General features: G+C 44.3%; 1 protein-coding gene across 1 annotated transcript; it reads right to left on the bottom strand.

Annotated features, from left to right (window-relative positions):
- Window positions 1–6630: 6630 nt before the first annotated feature.
- Window positions 6631–22735, bottom strand: ELOA (elongin A). Its single transcript, XM_090268779.1, has 11 exons — window positions 22568–22735; window positions 17625–17681; window positions 16510–16616; window positions 14768–15947; window positions 14285–14396; window positions 13163–13318; window positions 12956–13053; window positions 11633–11813; window positions 11204–11315; window positions 10479–10660; window positions 6631–9110 (listed from the first exon to the last, which is right to left on the bottom strand). The coding sequence occupies exons 1-11, from the start codon at window positions 22718–22720 to the stop codon at window positions 9049–9051; spliced, it is 2400 nt and encodes a 799-aa protein (XP_090124905.1). The 5' UTR covers window positions 22721–22735; the 3' UTR covers window positions 6631–9048.
- Between the last annotated feature and the right edge of the window lie 1226 nt (window positions 22736–23961).

Genomic DNA, 23961 nt, shown 5'->3' with positions numbered 1-23961 from the left:
CCCTCCCTGCCTCTCTTTCTCTACTTCACTCTCTAAAATCAATTTTTAAAATGTTTAAATAAATAAAAAATAAATAACACAGTGGCTGACAAGGTAAGAATTCAATAGCTGAGTCAGATCTAGATTCAAATCAAGCACTGCCATTCAGTAGCTGCGTGGCCTTGAGCTCAGTCGCACATTACCCCTTGTTGTCGTCGTCGTCGGCAGCCGTCCGTCTCGAGAGACGATGGTGTAGCTTCTTAAGAGTCTACCTGCACCGCCGAGAATGGCTGTGCAGTCCGACTCGGGAGTGACACGGTATCTGTCTCCTCCCGTGTTGAATCGACATCTTGCGATGACGCTGGAGTGTCCTCTCCAGTGAAGCTGAAGCTACAGAGCCTGGGCAGGGTGATATGGAGGGTCTGCTGTTGCCCATGCAGCAGAACCCCCCTCTCTTCGCAGCTGAAGGGTCCAAGGGAAAGACGGAGTCAATACAGCTTGGCTTCAGGTGCGCCGCAGGAGTTGCCGGTGTTGACTACAACGTCAAACCGCCTTAGGGACTCCGGCTCCGGATTTTCTGTCGGGGTTTACTCCCTAAGCCTTTCTCCTGAAGAGGTATGCCGCAAGGCAGCGGAGGTTTTTTGGAGTCAGAGTTTTCCTTCTCTGATGTGCCCTGACTGGAAGATCGAACCAGCGACACTTAGCTCGCAGGCCGACGCTCAATCCACTGAGCCAAACCAGCCAGGATTACCCCTTGTAAAGTGCAGGGATTGGACTAAATGAACGTTAAGTCCCCTCCTTATGTGATATTTTGGAGCAGATTTTTCAAAGGGCTGGTTGTGTCTTGAAGTCCACTTAAAGGAATGTGACCAGCATTCAAAAAATAAGACTATAATAGAAATTCAGAAAGTATCACACATGTTAAGTCTCAATTTATGGAACTTCTGTTTCAGTTTTGGGTTTGTGTGCTCAGTTGCAACATAAAATGTTTTTAATTTAGAACTATTTTGATGTCCTAGTTCAGTTCTTAGCAAAATAAGCAGACTTGGTTCTGGTTCACTATAGCTCAGTGTCATGAATTATTCCTGCTTTCACGTAGTTTCAGGCAAGAGGGTTGACATGTGGTAGAAGCTTAGTAAATGTTTTTGTTTTTTTTTAATTGAGTGACACACTCAATAGCCTTTTTATGCAAAGATTGTGTGTCCCACTGCAGACTAACACAGGCCTTACCCAGGATTTCTCTTCACTTTTGGCTCCTTTGTCATTTTCATCCTGTCATCCTTTGCTGATTTATTGAGCACTATGTGCCAGGCATTGTGTAGTTCATCTCAATTATCTGTCACATGAACTTTAAGAGATAGTTAGTATTACCTATTACTAGCTCCAATTTGAAAATGAAGGAAAGTGAGGCTGAAACAGGTGAATTAACTTGCACCAAATCAGGTAAAGTTAGAAACTAATCAGATTTTGAGCACATTCAAAATTTGTTTCCTGAAACAAAAGCTGCACGTGAAGTAAATATGTTGTATCAATTAGCTTATGCTATGTAACAAGTCACCCCAAAACTTAAAAGCTTTAAACAATAATTATTTATTATTTCTTATGATCTGTAGAGTGCCTGGGAAGTTCTTTTCTGGGGTCAGTTGACTTGGGCTGGATAGTTTGGAATGGCCTCACATTTCCATTTGATGATACTGGCCATGACCTGAAGTGATGGGCCACATGTCTCCAGCAAGCTACCTGAGCTTAGTCACAGGGAAAGAGTTGCAGAGTTCCAGGAAGAAGAGAGGAAAGATCCAATTATATAAACACTTTTTAACTCAGCTTCTGTAATTTTTGCTAATGTCTCTTCAACCAAAAGAAGTTTCACTGGCAAAATTCAAATTGAAGGGTGGATAGACTTCCCCATTTTTTTAAAAGATTTTATTTATTTTATTTTTAGAGAGGAAGGAAGGTAGAAAGAGGGGGAGAAACATCAATCTGTGGTTGCCCCCCGCATACCCCCAACTGGGGACCTGGCCCACAATCCAGGCTTGTGCCCCAACTTGGAAGTCGAACCAGCGACCCTTTGGTTCGCAAGCCAGTGCTCAATCCACTGAGCCACATCAGCCAGGGCTAGATTTCACCTTTTGACTGCAAGAACTGCAAAACTCTGTGGTTTTCCCTCACCCCAATATACCCGAGTTAGTTATCTTTTGTTGTGTAACAAATTACTCCCCAGAACTTAATGGCTTAAAACAACAGTTCACATTGTCTCGGAATTTCTGGCTTAGCTGGCTGGTTCTGGCTTAGCTCTCTCATGAGCCTGAAGTCCTCTTGAGAGTTGGACTGCGGCTGGAGAATCCGCTTCCAGGATGGTGCACTCACTCACATGGCTGGCAAGTTGGTTCAGGCTGTTGGCAAGAGGCTCAGTTCCTTGCTAAATGGACCTCTCCATAGGACTCCTTGAGTGTCCTCATGACATGGTAGCTGGCTTTCAGCAGAGCAAGGGACATAAGAGAGAGCAAGGTAGAAACCGCAATGTCTTTTGTGACCTAGCCTTAGAAGTCACATATTGTCAGTTCTGCAGTATCCCATGGTCCCATAGGTCAGCCATGTCCCAGGTGTGAGGGAACTACAGAGGGGTGAGAATACCAGGAGGTAGAACTCATTAGAGGCCACCTTAGAAGGTGGCTGCCACACTACCGTACATGTTAAGTGACTACTAAAAATGTCTTTATATTCTCTTGCCTGAGTTTTTATTTGGTAATTTGGCTGAGAATTGAATTCTCTCCAAAGTTTGAAGATATGTCTCTATTTTCTTCTACCTTTGAAAAGTACAGTGTCATTCTGATTCCTGATTCTTAGTCTGAATTTTTCCCCCAGCCCCTTTCTAGAAGCAGCTTTTAAGATCTTCTCTTAGTCCCTAGTGTTCTGAAGTGTGATGATGTTGTGGCTCTTTTGTCATTTTGTGCTGGATATCTGATGGACCCTTTCAGTTTAGAAACTCTAGAACAGACCATGGCATACAGGTTAGGACATCTGCATGCATGAGCACAAGGCCCCTTGCAGGGAATCATACTTAGGGATATGAAGAGAAGTGTGTGGGGGGAGGCAAGGGTTCTGTTCTCCCCCTTTCACCACCTTCTAGTGCAGAGTTCCAAGTGACTCATAAATTTGAATGTGGCCTTCAGGTCATTGCGAAGGTTTATTTATCAAGGTAGCAGAATAGGCTGTATTTTATTTAATATTTTACTAGCTCCATTTATAACTTTTTAAGTATGGTTCCTTTTGTACTCTCGTTCCAGTCCCACAAATATTAGGAATGGCCTGCTGGGCAAGTTGCTTAGCTTCTCTAAGCGTCAGATTTATCATATATAAAATGGGAATAAGACTACCTACTTTGTAGGGTTTTATTATGAGGGTAATATGAGATCATGCATGAAAAATGTTTGGGTCTATGGGAAAAGGTTAAATAGTTCTTCATTGCTATTGCCGAGAGCAAGACTTTCTGCTCAGTGCCCCTGTGTGGTTGGCTTGGGAAACTTCAATTGCTTAGGGGGCTGAAATTGAAAGGAAAGGTAGCTTAGCTAGGTTTGGGCATCAGCCTTTTGCCTCTGCTTACTCTCCCTGCCCCTTCTCTGGCACTCCTATATTTGTATGAGGACAAATAGGAGTGCTCACTGACTTCTGGGACTACTCTGGGGCAGGTAGGAAAAGCTTCCCATGTTTTTCTTTCTGCTGCTCCCAGACTCCTTATGCAAACATTTCTGTAGTGCAAGAACTGATGAATTTGTATCAGTTTTCCTTTATCTCCTTCCCAAATGAGGCTGAGAGAAACAAACTGTTTTTCTGTTACTTCTGAATGCCCCTTTGTGGCAAACTGAGAGTATAGTAACAATAATAGCTAATAAGAATATGACACAATAACATGCAAGCACTCTCCCAAAGGCTTTACTTATTTAATCTTTTTTTAAAAAGATTTTATCTATTTTTAGAGAGGGGAAGGGAGGGAAAAAGAGAGGAACAGAAACATCAATCAGTTGCCTCTTGCACACCCCAAACTGGGGAGCTGGCTCACAACCGAGACACGTACCAACCAGGAATCGAACCAGCAACCTTTTGATTGGCTGAATAACTTGCCGAAGGTCACACAGCAGGTTAGTAGTGAAACTAGGATTTGAGCCTGTCAGGGCAGCCTTGCTCTGCGAAATCACCCAGAGACCATTGTGGGAGCAGGCAATGGGTTTACTGAGGGAAAAGAGGGAAGGGGGGAAAGGGAGAGGCAGCTCCTGGACCAACTCAAGGGCCCGTAGGAGTCCCACCCACACTTCTGCAGGCACCTTTTTTATACTTGTCAACCACACACTTAGGTGAGAGTGAGTTTGCTTATCAACATATTCAGTATGTCATTTACATCTGATTGCTCGCCCCCCCACACACACACCAGGTTAGTTAACATATCGGGCTAGGTTCATTACCATTTCCCCTGGGAATGGTTTTGGTCCATCAACACATCTTTTGGGAACTGCTAAGTCCATCAGCATATCTTTGGGAAGGGCTAAGTCCAGGGCCAGGTTGATTAGCATATACCAAAAGTCCAGGTGTGCATTCTAGCTGCCTCCATATTCTGACAGAGCCTAGGCAGTGGGCCTGCAGAGTCTGTGCTGTTAGAACATTGAGCCTTCTCCTAATATTACCATTTATTGAGTACTTACTATGTGCCAGCTGAGCCCCCAGAGTTCAGGCTCTTAACCACCATGCTGCACTTACCAGGTGGATCACCTTGGGCAATTCTTTTTCCTCAGAGTTTCAGTTCTAACAACAACCCTTTACTGCATGCCTATTTCATGTTGGGTACTTCACCTAATGCATCACCAACATCCTGGCTAACATGTCCCGAGCTCTTTTTATGTGTCACTTTTCTAAGCACTTTACATGTTTTATTTAACTCATTAAATTATTATTTGATAGCTCTGCAAGGCTGATGTATTTTTCTTACTTTGGGAGGAAGAAACTGAGACAAGAGAGGTTAAGTGACTGGTGGAAGGACACATCCAGAAGTGTGGGATTCGAGGCTGGGTGGCCTTGTAGCTTACCCAGGACACTGTGTTTGCCTCTGGAGTCTTTGGTACTGTTAGCAAATATTCCAGTTCTGTGTCCAGTCACCTGGATGAACTGTACTTCCCTGTCCCCTTGAATTTAGGTGCAGCCAATGAAATATGATGGAAATGATGGATGTCACTTCTGACACACCTTAGGGGCCAACCTGAGGTTCTGTTTGAGAAACACAGGTCTTAGCTATATAAAATTCTGATAGCCTGAACTTTCCTCTTAAGTTTTTGAAAAGGGTTGAGACAGTAGGCATCACAGAAGGAGGTCAGAGGCCTGTGAAGACAAACTGCCTCTTTCACCATTTGGCCAATAACCAGGGAGACACTCAAGTGGATGCAGAACACTAGCAGAGAAACCCTGTGAAGGGGGCAACTGTCAAGGTAATAAGCCAGGTAGACATCAGTTACATGCAGCAGAGAAATGATTAGGGCCTTGGCCTGGGCATCTTTTTGCATTGGAGTCCGTTTTGCTGCAGAAGCCTAACATTGGGTGTGTGTTTTGACATAGTTAAATGTGACTGAGAATGTGTGCTTGGGAGTCAGGCCAACACAGCACCACTGCTCAGTGACTGTGTGACCTTGGGAAAGTCCTTAGTTTCTCTGTGCTTCAGTTTCCTCATTTTTAAAATGGGGCCATGACAACCTACCTTGTAGGATCACTGTGATAACAAAGACAATGTATATGAGATAGAATGGTGCATGGCACATAGTAGGAGGTGCATAACCAGCGAGGCCAGTTACTCTTATCTGACTGAGAGCCAGCTTGACTGTGTTAGTCTATAGTCCAGGGTCTAATACAGGTCCTGCTTCAGCAAATGTTGAATTAATAAGGGACAAAGGGCTAACTTACAAACTCTGGGTGAAGCCATCCATCAGATACCATGTTCCATAATTAGCCTCATTAGGAAAAATGAGTCCAGACTATATACCAAAAATGCCCTCTTTAGGAGAGAAAGGGTAGTAAAACTATTGCTGAGATGTAGGCTTAAGGTAAGACCCAGCCCACTGGATGTATGCAGGGGCTGAAACCAAGTGCTTGGCTCCATTAGTAATGCTGAAACTCCAGCCTCAGCCAGCACAGCAGGTTCCCATTAATTCCTTGCTGACATGACCTGTCTGCATTAGTGCTCATTATGCTCTCATTAGGAAGGCACTGTAAGACTGAGACCAACCTGTGTCTTTCACACCCACCAAGAAGTGACTGAAAGGTGAGGTGGCATTCTTGGCAGTCAGAGAATCTGAAAATTTCCTTTGCTGCTTGCTAGGTATGTGGCTTTGGGTGCATTACTTCACTGTCTGAACCTCAGCTTCTGTTAATGGGGTTTCAGGTAAAACAAAGGACAGTCCCTGGTCCCCACTAGGTGCTCATTTTTATCTGAGTTCCTTCCTTTGCTTACAGGGCTCGTGCCCCTCCCCGAGTCCTGCTACGCTACAAAATTCCAACCTCCTATATGGCCCAGCCCAAGGATTAAGATCTGGTGCCTCACAGCCTGGGAACCCGACATGTTGTGACCGACTTCCTTTCTGTGACACAATAAGGGAGAAAGACAACAGGATATGGGATTTTTTGTTTGTTTTTTATTTAGACATGGAATTTTTCTTCCTTTTCATATAACTTATCTAATTAAAATATTCATTTTGGTAGTTACCACAAAAAAGTAACATAGAAAATTGTATTTACATTTTGGGACCAAAATACAAATGAAGAGCAGGACGATACCTTGCTCCTTTCCCTCCCACTTCCCAGAAAGAGAAAGCCCTAAAGAAACTGCTCATTATACCATCGATCACAAAGGGTTAATTTGTAATTTGGTGATTTTTATGTAGTGTAGCACAGGGGAAAAAAATTGCACAAGTTTTCATAAATGAGGCCAAAGGTTCAACATCATCCTGTCTGCTCTGCAGCCATCTCAGTAACCCAGGTGAAGAGGTCATTTAGAAATTTGGTTTCTCCTCTTCCTGCCTTACTGTTCTCACCAAGTCACATCCCTGATGCAGACACACTTGGAAGGGGAGCAGGGAAAGGTCTGGCTCTATGCCAACAGCGGTGATCAAAAGTCTTAATGGTAGTGATGTTGGGATGAACATATATGTGTCTTTTTCCCCCCTCCCTGCCTAAAGACTCCTAATAAAGGAAATTAAATCATACGTAACTGAATCTGAAATATGAAAAACTGGTTTCAATGACAAAGACTTGAACAGAGCTAAGGGACCAATTCAAGGTAGTGGGCACCGTGAGGAAGCTATTGTAGGCACCTGACCCAGATGTTCACTTGGTTTTCGGTAAGAGGCTTCCTAACATTAGATTTGAGGATAGGGGTGGAATGGTAATACAATCAATCAATCAAGAGAAATATTACTTTACCCAATTAAAAAATACAGTCAATTAAAACAGAAGAGTACTTATGCCCATCACACAGGCACCCCGTACAGCAGTGCACACTGACAGCCACCGCTCGGGATCTTCAGTTAGCAGAACCAAGGTCTCCAGGATGGTTAAAAACAATGGGTCCATACTTTGAGCTTTGAGTGAGCTTATTCAGGGGACTGCCAAGCTCCTCAGGATGTCACATTAATCACGTCCTCAGTCTACTTATCAGGTTTCATAAGGATGAGCACCTCAATTTATAGCATCTATTTCCACCTGGGTCACAACCAAGTGGGTTCCTACTATATTAGTGCTCTTCAATAGCCAAGAAGGGCAATGGCACCATCCTCTTTGTTCTGATCTTACCCCGAAGTCCCCTCGAAAGTGAGACTCTCTGTTCCCAAAAAATAGATACCCTTCGAGTTCTCCCCCATCTCAGACACTTCCGTTAAGTTGGCCCTTCCGTCCAAATTCTGGCTTAAACACTTGAAAAGTAGAAACACCTTCAGCTGCAAAGTTCTCTACAAAACACAACAAACTCTTGTGCCCTTCCAATCACATGCTCTTACCTTATAAGAAACCAAAACCAAAACCAATGTCCAGCATAGCATTACAGCTTTTAAAACCAATCACTCCTAGTAGTAATTCACAGGGATCAAGAGGTTAAAGTGCTGGCTTTTAAAACTCTGAAGTTGTATGGTGGTGGGGGGGAGTGCTACAGAAAGCCCTGCCCTGTATTTGTGTTTCCCTCCATGCGAGTGGAGAAGGAAAAAGAGAAAGAGGGAAAAAAAACCTAACGTTTTGAATCAGGCACTGGAAATTGGTTCTGTGTAAATCAATCTCCCAAGGTTCTGTGTCCTCTAATGAGCCTCAAAAAAAAAAAAAAGTGGGAACTGGCAAAGAGGATGAAGGAAGGCATCTAGACCTTTACAAATAACCTCCCTTAATAAATACTATTTAATGAATAAGAAAGAGATGTTCCTGCATAGCCAACTCAAAGCAACACTGAGCAGGACCTCAGACGTGAGGGGGTCTAACCTGAACGCTTCCTGTGTGCACACTGAGACCCCTCTAGGACAGGCAGCCCAACGTGGAGCAGGTACCACACAGGCTCTGGGGATGCCCAGTCCTCCCTCTGGACCAGAGACCACTCAGGAGAGCTGAACTGGGATAGGGAATGGCTTTCATTAGGCTTTTGTCTAACTAATAAGGACCCTGAAAATAATAGGCTAAGTGTATGGTAGAGGACAAAACACAAAAACAAAAAAACCTGGGGGTAATATAAATACAATCTGGGCAATATTTATTAATTAAAACTATCTTATAGTTTACAAAGAAGCTAAATAACAAAAGTATAATTGACCTTAAAATGCTCAGTGAGACTGAGGCTTCACATCTTCTTCAGAATTCTGAAGTATTCTCCAGGCAGGGAGGCAGTGGCTGCAGCACACAGGGTCACAGATGTGACACCTGCCAACTGTGCAGGACTCGGAGACCAAAGCTTCCACAAAGCGCAGATTTGGGTCTCCTTTGGAAGTTCCATTCCCCAACCCCCACTGTCCTTATTTTCCTCACCCCCAAATTCCACCTCCAAGGCCAGTCCTCAGTTTATCGTCGGGAGAATCTGTTCTTGAAAGCTTTAATAGTCTTGGCCATCATGGGGGCAATTTCTGTGAAAAGAGAAATAAGGCCACTGTTTCAAATCCGCGGCAGCTGAGACATATACCACCAGGGGTTTACAATCAAAGCCGAGGCCTCATCACTGCGGGCTCTGCACCACCAAATGGATACAAACGGTCGCTGTCCGCTAACACCACAGTAGAAGCAGCAGCCCTGCCAGGCCCAAATAATCACTGTCTCTAATTCTAACAACCTCACCGACACTCGGAGAGACTGGCCAGCTTGCCCCTGATTGTACAGTAAGTGGCAGAACTGGAATTTAATCCAGACTTTGAAGGCCATACTGAGTCATATATTAACTCTGCCTCACCAACGTCCAAACCAGCAAAAAGCACTCCCTTCCCACCCCAGATGCCCACTGTAGCAGCAGGTCTGACGTGAGCTAAATGTGAATATAGCAAAGGACTGGTTCACCTGAGCTCAGCCAAGCTTAAGCCAAGACTCTTACCCTCCCATGGGCTCTGAAGTGAATACAGAATAATGCTTTTAAATTAGGGCACCTCTTTAGAATACTGGGGATAGCCTATGGTAATCTAGTTAATAAAATACAAAACAGACCCAACTAGATATAATAAATAAATATTTAGAAGCTGGGGCTTTAAAACTTCAGTAACATGGATTATCATGCAGCTGGCAATAGTTATGAACCCTATGCTATTGGCTGCAAAAAGGTTTACATTTAGGTAAAATAAAGCAGAGTGCCAAAATGAATATCACCATGCATTATTTAAAAGTTACACATGCAGCCCTGGCTGGTGTGGCTCAGTGGACTGAGCACTAGCCTGTGAACTGAAATGTCATAGGTCTGATTCCCAGTCAGTGTATATGCCTGGGTTGCAGGCCAGAAGCAACTGATTGATGTTTCTCTCCCTCTCTTTCTAACCCGCTTCCCCTCTCTCTCTGAAAGTAGATAAATAAAATCTTAAAAAAAAAAAACAAAAAACAGGCAACCCTGACCAGTGGGGCTCAGTTGGCTGGGTGTTGTCCTGCAAAGCGAAAAGGTTACCAGTTTAATTCTCAGTGAGGGCACAGGCCTGGGTTGCAGGTTTGGTCCCCGGTCAGGGTGCATACAAGAAGCAACTAATCAACATTTCTCTCTCTCATATCGATGTTTTTCACCCTCTCTTTCTCCCTCCCTTCCCCTCTCTCTAAAAATAAAGAAAATCTTTAGAAATAAATAAAAGATTCACATGCACTATACACAAAGCAAGGGAAAGGAGGCAGTGACATTCAGACCAGCTCTGAGCAAGGTGACAGACATACACTACATCGAATACGCAAACGATGCAGGGTAGCGGCATTAAAGGGACTCAAACACTGGCTTTGAAATATCTGAGCAGAAACTCCAGGTCACTCACTCTTCACAGTCGGTTTCCTAGGATCATAGGAAACAGTGCTGCTGACCACGGGCATGCAGTGGGCACTTTTGGTGCTCAGGCTGTCATAGGCTGGCTTTTCGGGGCTGGCGTTAAAGCTGCTGCTGCTGCCGCTGCTCGAGGGAGCATGGCTGCTTCCTGCAGGGTAAGGGGCTGGCTTAATCCTGCAACAGAACAAAGCTGGTTAGTCACGCACATGAGAAATCCACCTGCAGCAGCAACAGTCTGAAGCTGGTCTTTTCGAGGAAGACTCAGTTTTGTGCGTTTGACCAGTGACCTCTAGCACCCTAGAGTCTGGAAATGGCTCTAAGATGGGCCCTTCAGAATGAATGATGATCTCCAACTAACTTCACTGTTTAGGTGTAAATCAGCATTTTGAAAATGCTAGTGTGACGTACGTTAAATAATTTAGTCAGACACTAAGTCCTATATTTGTTTAAATGGGGAAAGGGAAGGCATAAGTGAATGTTTCCCAGAAGCCAGGCCCCGTTCTCCACTTAATCTTGACCTCTCTGAGAGGCAGGAATAATTTTCAGCCTGCACTGCAGTCAAGGAAGCTGAGGCTCTAGAACCTACTCTGCACTGCTGTGCTTTCACCCCCAAAATGAACTGCTTCTTGCGCCTGAGCTGCTTTCTCAAGGTGAGTGACAAGCTCTTGGCCTCTCTTCCTTGAGCCTGCAGAAACCAAGGAGGAGCAGAGATCATACTTGATTTTCTCCAGCACAGCTGCTCCTCCTGTCCCAAACTTCTCCTGCCTCCTTCGAACATCACGAGGTGGTTTGGCCTCAGAGTCGACAAAAGCCATCTGTGCTTGTCGGCCTGTAGAGAAATGTGGCGATTAATACCTGCCTTCTTGAACAGAGATGCTACTGTTACTTCAATAACCTACACTATTACCAGATAAAGGCTTTTCAAGTGCCCCCGAAGCTGAGGGTTTACCAACCTTGAAAACCACTCTGCAGGGTAACATGCACAGTGGCAGGAAAAACCCCCTCCTCTGCCCCACTTCTGCAAATGTGAGAGATTTAGGGGCCAGAGGCCCTACATCAGCTGGGAACAGCAAGATCCTGCTGTGGGCCCGAGCACAGGGCTCACTATTTTGCCAGCCCTCCCCGCTCCCCTCAACCCCCCAATACCTTTGGGCTTATTGGCATGTGCGAATTTGATATTCTTTGTCAGTAATTGTAACCGCTGCTCTCGGGCATCCTGAAGCCGCAAGTACATCTCCCGCCACGACTCATACTCTTCTGGCCTTTCCTCCTTAAAGTCTCGGTGACAATGAACTTTCCATAATTGATCTGTTTCTTCAATTAATACCTAAAACCAGAACCAGGACATCTTTATATGCAAACACTCTTACATATCTCTTTCCTACTCTTAATAACCTAGGCTATCCTAATGATTTTTTGGTCTGTAGAGAATTACATTAAGATACTATGGTTCTAGGAAGAACTATACGCACAACCAATGGGCATGAACTAAGGTGGGGGGGCACTGGGTGGAGGGGAACAAAGGGAAAAGGAATTGGGACAACTGTAACAGCATAATCAATAAAGCATATTTTTAAAAAAAGATACCATAGTTCTAGAAAAAAATCAAATCACTAACTTAGCCCTGGCCAGGTAGCTCAGTTGGGCAGAGCATCGTCCCAATATGCCAAGGTTGTGGTTTCAGTCACTGGTCAGGGCACATACAAGAATCAACCAATGAATGTATAAATAAGTGGAACAACAAACTGATGTCTCTCTCTCTCTCTCCCCTTTCCTCTCTCTTGAAAATTAATAAATTAAAATAGTTAAATGTGAGGCACAGTAGCTGCTTCTGGGGGGTTGTGGGACTAAGAGACAAGACAATAAAAAATTAGTTTACGATCAGTCTTTTCCTTTAAAAAAATAAGTGAAGCGTATAATCCAGGCATTTCCCAAATACTACACAGAACTGTAATGGCAAGGGGACCACCTAAAAGATACATTATAATTCCCTTAAAATTACAGAAACAGCTAATGCAATCAGATCAGCATGCTCCAGCATTACAAGAAGGATTTCTGAATATATCGCAATGTTTCTAAGACACACCCAGCCATTTGTGATCTTTTAAAAATTCACCAGACACCCGAGTGTCAACACAGAGCTCTGTCCCAGGCCTGGATCCCAGATGCTGTGTTGCCAGAATTCTCCCTTGACCTCCGTGACTGGGCAAATTCAAGGGAGGTGTGGGAAGTGTTTTCCTGCTCCTTTTGAGTCCCACCTTGATTCTAGCCCAAGAGGCCCACTTAAGATGCCAGAGGCAGAAGCTAAAAATATTCTTGTTTAAAGGCCCACTGGCAAAAAAAACATGCCCAGAACAGCGACGCAGCCAGTGGCCTGCCCTTCAGCTGCAGCAGATTCACAGGGACAAAGCTATTTTTGGAGACCCAAACAAGAAAACTGCCCTCTTCCCACCCAAACAGAATACTTACATGATTGTATTCCTCTATACGATACAGCTGATCAGGTGTACACCTCTCCAAAACAGGTTCAAGAACAGAATATGGGACGCCTCCCACTTCATAGATTGCTGCAGAGATGCAAAGGTGAAAGCACTGAGTCGCAGCAGCCAAGCCACCCAGTGATACGGTCCCAGCGCCACAACATGCTTGAGAGCAAGAGAAAAGCATGTGACTTACAGTCAATGTTGTTTTTAAGTACCCGGATGCACTGCTGGTGCAAAGTCATCATTTTGGGGAGATAGGCACACTTGGAACCAGAATACACCTGCATCTTAGAATTCATTCTCCGTCCAGTGAATCCAGCTTCTTCCTCTTCCTGGGGAGAAGAGTGTGCTACAGCACAGGAGACACAGGAATGTAAGTTACAAAAGGCTCTCCGCTGTGCAGTAAACACTCACCTTCCCATCCCATTCCTCAGCCCCTGCGTTCCCTTTCCCAGAGGCAACCAACGTTACCAGTTGCTTGTGTATCCTTCCAGAGAGTCTATGCAAAAGGAACCAAATATGAATTTTATTCCTTTTAACCAATTAATAACATCCTATCTTTTTTTTTTTTTTCATTTTCCACATTTTAGAAATCATTCCATGTCCGTATGTAGACTTTCCACAGTTGTGCAAGATGCCACTGTGTGGATGAACCACAATTTGTTAGTCTCTTGCTGAGATACAGTTATGCAGTTTTTAATTCTTTTGCTATTAAAACTAGACTTTTTTTGCCCTGGCTGGTGCGGCTCAGTGGATTGAGTACTGTCCTGTGAACTAAAGGGTCACCGGTTTGATTCCCAGTCAGAGCATGTGCCTGGGTTGCAGGCCAGGTCCCCAGTTGGGGGCGCGTGAGAGGCAACCACTCATTGATGTTTCTCTCTCTTTCTCCCGTCCTTCCTCTCTCCCTAAAATAAATAAATAAAATTTAAAAAAGAAAAAAAAAGCCACTAGATTTTTTTTTAAAGATAAAAAGCTCATGTTGCACATATATAGAAGAAAAGGCTGCTAATTAACAGCAGCAGCTAAGATTTACTGAACACTTACTATGTGGGAAAACCAGGAGCTAAGAGCTTTGTCAGCATTTGATCCACTTAACAGCCCTATGAGGCAGAAACCATTATTATTCCCATTTACAGAATATGAAACTGAAGCCCACAATTTGTTAAGTTACAACCCAAGTTCATATAACTTGTCGAAGCCACAGCTAGATTCAAACCCAAGAGCCTGTGTGATTAGGAAACACACCAAAATATGACGACAGATCATGAGTGAATTTTTAAAATCCATTTAAAAAAGAAAAGATATAGAAAATTACCTTTTCGCTTTGGTTGGAAGGACACCAAATCAAGGGAAGGAAGTGGCCGGTAATTGGCCTGTATCATAGGTAATGGGAGGTCTGGCAACACGGGCAATACATCAGTGGGGACCTGCAGAGAAGAGACCAGTGACTGGAGAGCCCTTTTACGGGCACAGCTGCCCTTCCTACGGTCCATTCCCAGCAGTGCTGACGGGACTGATAAGTCACAGGCAGATCCGGCTGGAGGAGGGGCGGCAGTCTGACCACCTAAGTCAGGAAATCCATATGGATGGGGCCAGCCCAATGGGACACCTCAGCAAATGCTTTTCTTGGGTACTCCCTAGTCTGGCAGCTAGACAGGCCCCAAGGAAATTACCTCGAACTGGAATTCAACAGGCCACATAAAAGCCAGCCAAGCAAAACAGCAGGAGGGTGGGTCCTGGGAGCCCCGCAAAGCCAGGTGCTCCGAATGGGAAGCCCCCAAGGGGCTGAACGGGTTACCTTTCTCGACTTGGCTGAATCGGCTCTAGCCGGCTGAAGCTTCTCTGACTTGTTTTCGTTCACCTTAGGTAATTTCTGAACTGAGTGCAAGTTTTTACTAGTGCTTTTCGAATCTTTTTTTTTTAGTCCTTTTTCTCCAACAGTTGCAGCTGAGGTTTTCACAATCTTTTTCTTTTTCTTCCGGGGTTGGTCATAGATGAGGTAGGACTCAAAAGACATGGTGGGCTGCTCAAATTCATCGTCCACGTCTGCCTCCTCCACCTTAGGGAGGGAGTCCACCGACTTCCTATTTGAATGAGTTTTTACTTTCCCTTGAGTCTTTAAGTTGTTAGAAACCTTCTCCTTTGCCTTGGGCAGCAGGTCTCTGGCCCCCTTTCCTGTGTCTAAGGTGTCTAGACTTTGCTTGCTTTTGCCTGATTTGGCTTTCTCCGAGTCTTTGTGCTTCTGCTTTTTGAGGTGGTTGTCTGAAGCAACCTCCAGGGGGGATAAAAACTTCTTGGTGCTGCCCTCTCTTTCCTTCTCTTTCTTGATTCCACTAGAGGGTGGTTTCTCCTTTGTGCCATCCCCTGAGAGGGGCCTCCGGTTTTCCTCTTTGGAGATGGCCTTGTGGGATTTCTCTCTGCTCAGAGACGACTTCTCCTGGCCCCTGTCATCCACTGCACGTTTTTCTTTATGGGAAGATTTGTGCTCCTTGTTGTGACTCCCAATCCCTTTCCCCTGGGGTTCACCCAGGTGTCTTTCCTGACTGACGCCCCGTCTGTCCTGAAAGGCGTTACTATGGCCCTTTCCAGGCTTCTGGTGTGGAGCCAAGGGCTCATGGTCCTCATCTGGGGGTCTGTAATGGTCCACGGACACCTGATGGGGATTGCCAGACGTAGGAGGAGACTGAACATGGCCGTAATCAGAAGATTCGTGGTCTGAAGAGTAAATTGGTGAAACCCTATGGCCCCTCTTTCGCTCATCTCTCCTCTCCTGACTCTGAGACACTCTGTGAGGTCTTTCAAGCCCTGAGAGTTTTCTGTGCTTCTTCGGTCTATGATCAGGACTGTGCTGTTGGCTACTGGCAGCGTTCCAGTTCTCGTGGTAGCCGCCCTTCAGCTCCTCCTCCTTCTGAAGAGCATCCCTGGGGCGCTTTCGGGAATTGTTCTTCTCAAAGTCCTGTTCATCAGGGTCAGTGTTTCTAAATAAAAGAAAATGCAGATAAAGCAGTTTTAAATCTCACTGCTATCCTTGTTTAAAGGACAAAGTCATGGAGCCGAAACTAATTGTTACATAAAAAGGTGGCTGTTACATATAGTTTGTTTGTAAATACATAAAAAGTTTAGAAAGAAACATACCAAAATGTTAATAATACTTACCTTTGGATGGTACATCTATAAGAAATTTTGATCCTTATATCTATTTTTAATCTATTTTTTATTCTTACCCAAGGACATATTTTCATTGCTTTTAGAAAGAGGGAAAGCAAGAGGGAGAAACATCGGTGCAACAGAGAAGCATCGATTGGCTGCCTTCCCATACATGCCCAGACCTGGATCATTTGCGCCCAGATCGGGGATTGAAACTGACCTTTTGGTTTACAGGACAACGCTCCAACCGAGCCACATCGGCCGAGGCAAAAACAAATATTTTAAATAAGAAGGCAGAGAAGAAATGATAAAAGAAAAAAATTTTGTCTGTAAGCACTCCAAATGTCAGATTTAACCATGAACTTGAACAAACCTACAGAGCAATGTTTTTACCGTTCCACAGGAACCAGCTTCTTCCACTGGGCCACCAGGTCCCTGGCAAAGCTTCCAACGTGCTCGTGTTTTCGTAAGCTATTTACTGTTTTCCCAACACCGGTCTCCTATAAATTGGACAACGGAATTGTTAAGAGGGTTGAGGAAATAGGTTCACTATCTTCAAAGAAATGAGACCTACTTTTCAACAAACCAATCACTTCCTTCCTAAATTTTAGTGCAAGTCTCACTACAAAATTACTTTGTTGCTATACCCCAAACGTCTAATGATACATAGTAGCAAAGCACACCAGAAGAGGAAATATTGAATTTAAAACACTTCTACACTAACTATAGAGTGATTTTGGCAGGTTCAGGCACTGCGCTAAGAGCTTCGCATACAATATCTGAACCAATCTTACAACAACTCTGAGAGTCAGGAATCTACTCCATTTTACAAAAAAAGGAACAGCCTCAAATCACAGAACTTGGTTTCGAACCCAGGATTGGTTCATGCCAAAGCCAATGTTCTTTTAATTTGTAGAAAAACTTTTTGAGATAAAATTCACGTAACAATAAATTCACCACTTTACTCATTTAAAGATTTTATTTATTTTTAGAGAGAGGGGAAGGGAGGGAGGGAGAGAGAGAAACATCCATTGGTTGCCCCTTGCACGCACCCCCAACTGGGAACCGGCTGCAACCCAGGCATGTGCCCAATCCAGGAATTGAACTGGGGACCCTTTGCTTTGTGGGATGATGACGCCCAACCCACTAAGCCACACCACTGAGGGCCCATTTTAACCATTTTAAAGTGTATAGTTCAGTGGTTTCCAGAACACTTACAATAATGTGCAACCATCACTACTGTCTAATTCCAGCACATATCTGTCACCCTGGAAAGGAACCTTGTGGCTCTCCATTCCCCCCTAACCCCTGGCAACCACAGTCCATTTCCTGCCTATGATCTACCTATTTTGAACATTTCATATAAATGAAATAATTCAGTATATGGCCCCATTTCTCATTTCTTCCACTTTCTTAGCACATGCTCTCTATCTTATTGTACAATCTCTACCGGTGGGAAAGGAATGGGATATAGTTTTATATAATATCTAAAGTTATACAGGTCTTACCGCAAGGATGTCTACTGTAATAGGCAAGGCGGAGAGTTTCTTCAAATATTTTAATACCTGTAGAGAGAATAAAATAAACATTAATTCCTATAAAATAATAATCATTCACTGGAACAAACAAGAATAGTACCTGATAGTTAAATACTTACTCATCTAAGTATTATACAGTAACAAGCATGGTTATTATCCCTATTTTGTAAGTATGAAAACAGGCTCAAAGAAGGTAAGTTATTTATGAAAAGCTTTATGAAAAGTTTTGAAGTTGTTTTTCCCCTAGTATATGTTTCTATCATGTATGTATTGTAGCCTATCACAGCTCAATTGTTTTTTCAGATGTCTTACTATTTTTTTAAAATGCGGAGAAAATAAATAATGGTGATTGTTAAAAAAAGAAAAAAAAAAGAAAAGAAAAAAGGTAAGTTATCTGTCCTAGGATGCAAGTAGGACAAGATTCACTTGGGTCTGTAGCTTTGGATTCCCTGCTTTCAACCATGATGCTACACCAATGGGAAATGAGACTTAGAAGATAATCAAACCTACCAACTCTAAGAAAAGTCATGAACTATCATTTTGCCCCAGTTCTGAGAGCGAGTTTCTGAGAAAGGTACCAATCTTAGCAAAATTACCCATGGACCAGGCACCAAGGAAAATAAAAAGAAGAGGTCTCTATAAGAAAAGGATATCGTGTTTCCAGGCAGTCAGCAGTGTTTAATAGAATTGTTTTCTGGATACAATGGGAAGCCAAGACTAATTTCAAGTTGCTTGAATCAGAGCTTTGCCGTTAAGGGTAAACACAAAATGTCTGGGTAGATTAGAAAAGCGATCTGGGTTTGGCCACATTTCCTTTCTGTAGTCCCTAAAACTAGGTCAAAATCAGGATAGCGTTCCTGTTAAGACAGAGTTCTGGAGTCAGAGATAGGCCTCCGTTTGGCTCTGTCACCTCCTTGCCAGGTGATCTTGTGCAAGTCAGTAACCTCTCTGAACCTTATTTACTTCATCTGCAAAATAAGAACTGGATCCTGTTTCTACTTCACAAGTGTGAGGATTCACTGGGATAAACCATGTGTAGTCCTTAGCCACAGTGCCTGGAATCTATGAAAGCTCAATAAATGTTTAGTATTAAAATCAGTTCATTCATCAACAAACAGATCTTTAAATGTCTACCCTTGATCTTCCAACAGATATTCACCAGCCAGTATCTACTTGCTCCACTTTCGACAAAGGTCATGACTTGCCATGCCCTTCTCTAGAAAATGTGTATGTATGTGTATACAGAAGCTTCAAAGTACAAGTAGTTCAAAACAGATAACTGTGACCTTTACGTTTAAATATTAGATAACAAGATCTGTCTTTTTTCCAAGAGTAGCCCCGGGTATAATCAGCATGTCACAATGCTATAGGTGGAGTAGCAAGTATGTTTTTCCGGTCATTCTACTTCAGTAATTACTGAATATGGTCACTAGGCAAGCACCTGGATCACAGATGATCATACTGTTTGACTAGGAATAAATGAGAAGCCGAGTGGTGAATCTAGGGGATTTCACCTTCGTAGTTGAATGAAAATTATCCTCTACTCCAAATTTGATCACCACCAACATGCAATTTAGGAGAAAGTTTATGCGTACTTCTAGTCATCCAAGCTATGAATACAAAGATTAATGCCAATTGCTTTTCTTAAAGGAAAATTTAGAATCATTGAAAAGCTTAAAAAATAGGTTGTCTCCCCTAAGGCCATTAAATACCATCTACTATGTGTTGGCTACTACACTAAGTTCTTACATGTGTTACCTTATTTCATCTTCATTAAGCACTTCTACAAAGTGAATATTATTCTCACCATTTTATAGATATGAAACCCAGCTCAGTGAGGTTAGATAACTTGCCTAATGAGCTAGTTAGTCAAGTATATCTACCACAGAGTGTACTACAAAGCCAGGAGAAATATCCAACATAATACCATTGTCCTTAGAAAACAGGAAACAGGAACAGAAAATAGAGCTGTAGCTCATGTGCCTCTTAGCATACCCCAAAGCAAAAGCTCCTTAGTATTACGTTGTTAGACAGTTTAGAGTCCACGTTGTAAAAGAGGTCACCACGGGGACAAAGGGTACTCAGGACCTCTACGAAGCCCACATTAAGGATGGGGCCCAAAGTCACTGGGGGTGTGTTCTACCTCAAAGCACTAACTGGAGGAGTAAATGCTACCTTTCTGGTTTGCTTTGCATTAGCAGGAATGACTTAAAAGCAGACAAAACTGAAACCCTGGAGATTTTCAAAATGAGCTAGCCCAACATAAGAGAAAAGGGGCTTCAGAGCCCCTCTACTTTCAATGCAGTTCAAGAAAAAGAGTAATAACAAGGAAAAAGCACTTTGGGCATCCTCAGGTAGATGGAAACTTGTTATTAAATCCAACAGACCAACTGTAGAGTTTGCAAGAACTGACAACAGATCACTGAGAAATATGAAACATTTGCACAATACATCCTTAGAAATTTCAGTCATCTTTTGCACACTCCTTCAACCCAAAGAGCAAAAAATGTTCATAATGCTGACTCCTTCCTCTCCACTTGCCAGCAAACGGTATTCTGGGTAGTTTTCACATTCAAAGTATAACACTGGTCAGGTAACTTTACCAGCCATGAAATTTTTTCCCCATAAAACAGTAGGAACCAAGTGACCCTGGTCTTTGCCTGTTACCTTTTCCCCAAGTAAGCCTCGGCCATAGATGGACTTAAAAATGAAAACAGTTAAACACCAATGTTTAATATCAGAAAATCCATGAACACGGGTGTGGAAGTCACCCTTTGGCTAATAATGGTTTGAAATCAAGATTTAGTTGCAAATTCAATACTGCTATATAATTTTCTTGCAATTTCAAGAACAACCTGTGGGAGCTTGTTGGGTAACAGAAGGTTGAGAAGGCCAGCGTGCCAGCTTGCAGTTTTCCCCCTGCAGTTGGCTCATTTCTGAACGCCAACTATTGTGCCCTTTGCAAAAATGATCTCCTAACACTTTTTCATCTTCTTAATGCTCACTTCATAACATGAAGCCAGAAGTTAAGGGTGAGTCCTATCTGGTAAGAAAGCCCAAGTACTGGCAATAATCACTACTAGTTCAAATAGGGTAAGAAGTCAACTATTTTCCTAATTTGAAATTTCATGCACATCAGCTACTAGAAAAGCTACTTCAAAATTTAAATTCTAGGGGTGGTTGGAGGTGGAAGACGGTATAAGGGAGATAAATGGTAATGAAAAAATACAATTAAAATTTAAAAAATTAAATTCTAGTATAAGAATGACTATAGATAATGCATGGTGCATTTTTTTAAACCTGATAGAAAAGAACAAAATTGGGGTTGGGGAATGGACTTACATAATATTGCATTAAGGTTTTAAAGATCAGTCACAAACATAGTGTTTAGGAAAACTAACCAGTACGCAGAAAAAAACAAACATTTATTAGATGTCCAAAAAGGGTTATTGTAAAAAGAAACATGTAAATATGCCTGGCCACTAGTACTGAAGCCACAATAGAAAATATAACACAAAACAATTGAAAGGGTTTAAGTTTTCACAGGTTTAAAACTAAAATGGCTTCCTAAATAAGTGGATCCTTGAGCTAGGTACGAATGTGAAAGGTTAACAAGTAGCCTGATGGGGAGATGCTGTGTGCAACCTTTAGAAATGGAGAGGAAAAAAACCTCACCTATGACAAGCTGGGAACAAGGTGAAGAGAAAGGGGCCCTTCAAGAACAACTATGAAGGGTGGTGATTAATATCTACTGAGTACTTCCCAAGAGCCTGGCCCTTCCGCCTTTTAGTTTAATCTTAGGAAGAAGACAGGTGAAGAAGCAGGCTCGGCAAAGAACGTCCCCAACGTCCGCGGCCCGTGTGGATTAGAACCCACACCTCGCCACCACTTGCCTCCTCCGCGATGACCTCCTCCCCAGGGGGCACTGGGGCTGAGATCCAGCTCTTACGCACCGTGCACTCCGGCTAGAATGCTGACAGAGACTGTCAAACCTGAGGGGTTTTCATCCGTGTATTCCCATTTTTAAAAATTCTAACATTCGCCGCACTCCCAGACACCAAGAAGCTGGATAACAGAAAGTCAGAGAGGGAGAAGAATGCATTTAACTTAAGAACACAATTTTTAAAATAACACAAAACTAGCTGAGTACAATTAAAAATGGTTGCCCATCACTTGCTGCAAAACGAGGAACGGTAGCTCTTACCTTTCAATCAAGGCCAGAATGAAATCTGAAATCTACCTGCAACTTCTAACCTTTTTTTTTCTCTTCTTCCAATTGCAACCTAAGTCTTTAGGCTACATACAGTTAGGTGACGTGAGGTTTATTTTGTTTTGCCTTTAAAAGGATTTACCGAGGAAGTGAAAAGGTCCACTTTCTAATATCAAGCCGGAAAGCAATCAAAACGTCTCTTGGAGACGCAGGACCACACACCGAGCCTAGATTCCATCACGCACAGACAGAATCCCCTCCTCCTCCCTCTGAAGAAACATCAGAAGACACTAAAATCAGAAACACTTCGCAGCGAGGGACGGAGCGGGCAGGAGTTAACTCCAGGCGAGCTCTCCCAACAGGAAACAGCTGGCCCGGGACACCGACGGACGTTCGGGGAGACTCACAGACACGCGGGGTCCGCCCGGTGCGCGCCCCTGTCCGCCGCGGGGGCCCGGCCCGGAAGGCAGGGAGGCCCTGGTGCGCCCAGACCCGCCGCCCGCCGTGCGGGATGCCACGGCGCGGGCAGCGGCCAATGGCCGCGAACTTCACGACTCCAGGCTACGAGCACGGCGGGGCCTGGCTCCGGGTCCGAGCCCCAACGGCCCCCGACTACCAGAAGGAGGCCGCGCGCGGGCCCCTGACCGTTACTGGGCAGCGCCCGCACAACGCCCGCCCCGCTCTGCGCTGCCCACTCGCTCACCTTCTTCGGGTCCGGGTTCGCGGCCAGCCGCGCCTGCAGCTTCTCCACAACTTGGAGCGCCGACTCCGCCGCCATCGCTGTCACTGGCGCGGCCTCCTCGCCGGAACTCGGCTCGCGTCGCGTCCTCGGGCCGCAGCTCCGCCCTCTGTGCATCCCTAGCGAGACGGAAGCGCCACTGGCCCCTTCCGGGCCTCGGCTGGGTGGGAAGGTGCCGGGCGCGGGGCCAGGGTGGCTGCAGGCTCCGCCCCCAGGGGCAGCGAGCGGGCCGGGTCCCCAGTGCCCACTCAGCGGCCGCGCGCTCCGAGAGGTGCGGCCCCTTGGCCCGGAGCGCTGGCTCCGGGCTGGCCGCTCCAAGCAGCCCCGCTCCTGGCCCTCGGTGTGCAGAGCCAAAACCTCGAAGACCTCTCTGGAGTCTATTCTAGCCGGAATGAGGCCACAGGGCGAGACCCTGTCTTTATAAATCCTAATCCCCCACGCCCCGGGGGCTGTGAGCCACGCCCCGATGAACACCTGTCAGTGGTTCCGCGGTTTATCGGCGGCTCGGGGAATCAGCAGGGATTAACGATTGCGACCACCCTAGGCTGAGCGCTACCTTCATGCCACCCTCAGCACAACCCGATGAAACAGGTTATTTTATCCCCACTTTACTGATGAAGAAACTGAGGCTCACGAAGATCAAATTAAGTTGCATGGGAACTTAATGGGAAAGAGGTGAAGCTGGAATTTGAATCTAAATAGTCTAGGTCCACTGTGAAGGCACACCTCTGAACAGGTCGAGAAATTGAGGCCCAGAGAGCAAGGGATTTGTGAAAAGTCAAACAGTTTAGCTACATGAGGTAATAACCTGCGTCTCGTTTTCCCCCTAACCGTGTCTGGTACATAGGCACCAAATAAAGAATGAATGAATGAATGAATGGGCGAAGGAACAACTCTTCCGGGTTTCTGCTCTGGAAAAAGAAACAATGTAAATTGTTTCTTCAAATACACTCAGTATACTGAGAAGCCCTCCCTGCTGCGTTCCCACCCCTCTGCTTCGTGACACTCCCTCTGCAACTGACCCTTTTCAAGTTATAAATTGTCCATTTATTTTTGTCTTGTCACTGGGCTGTTCATCAAATGCAGTGACTGAGCTGTCCAACATTAAGTCTCTGCTGCTGGCACAATCCAGTTGAGATCATCAGCCTTAGATAAAAAATCTAATGACCACCCACTTCATGTCCTAAAACTCAATAATGAGTTGTAATGGAAAAGACGACCAAACCTGGTGTGAGGGGAGTAGATACTAATCCTAACCCGAGAGTCTCCCTCCTCTACCTAGCAAATGCTTTTACATTTTAAATTCCTTCCATGTTGAAAATGTAGCATTGGAGCAAAGGAAAATGAACCTATTGTTG

This window comes from Furipterus horrens, unplaced genomic scaffold (assembly GCF_987537825.1).
Source record: "Furipterus horrens unplaced genomic scaffold, mFurHor1.1.pri manual_scaffold_3, whole genome shotgun sequence".
NCBI lineage: Eukaryota > Metazoa > Chordata > Mammalia > Chiroptera > Furipteridae > Furipterus > Furipterus horrens.
This window is presented reverse-complemented; position numbering and strand designations above follow the sequence as displayed.

Coding starts and splice junctions, on each gene's coding strand:
- ELOA (XM_090268779.1), bottom strand. CDS start 22,720: ATGCACAGAGGGCGGAGCTGCGGCCCGAGGACGCGACGCGAGCCGAGT. Junction 13,054..13,162: donor ACTTAAAAACAACATTGACT/GTAAGTCACATG, acceptor GCATCTCTGCAG/CAATCTATGAAGTGGGAGGC. Junction 10,661..11,203: donor GCTGTGCTGGAGAAAATCAA/GTATGATCTCTG, acceptor GTTCTGTTGCAG/GATTAAGCCAGCCCCTTACC.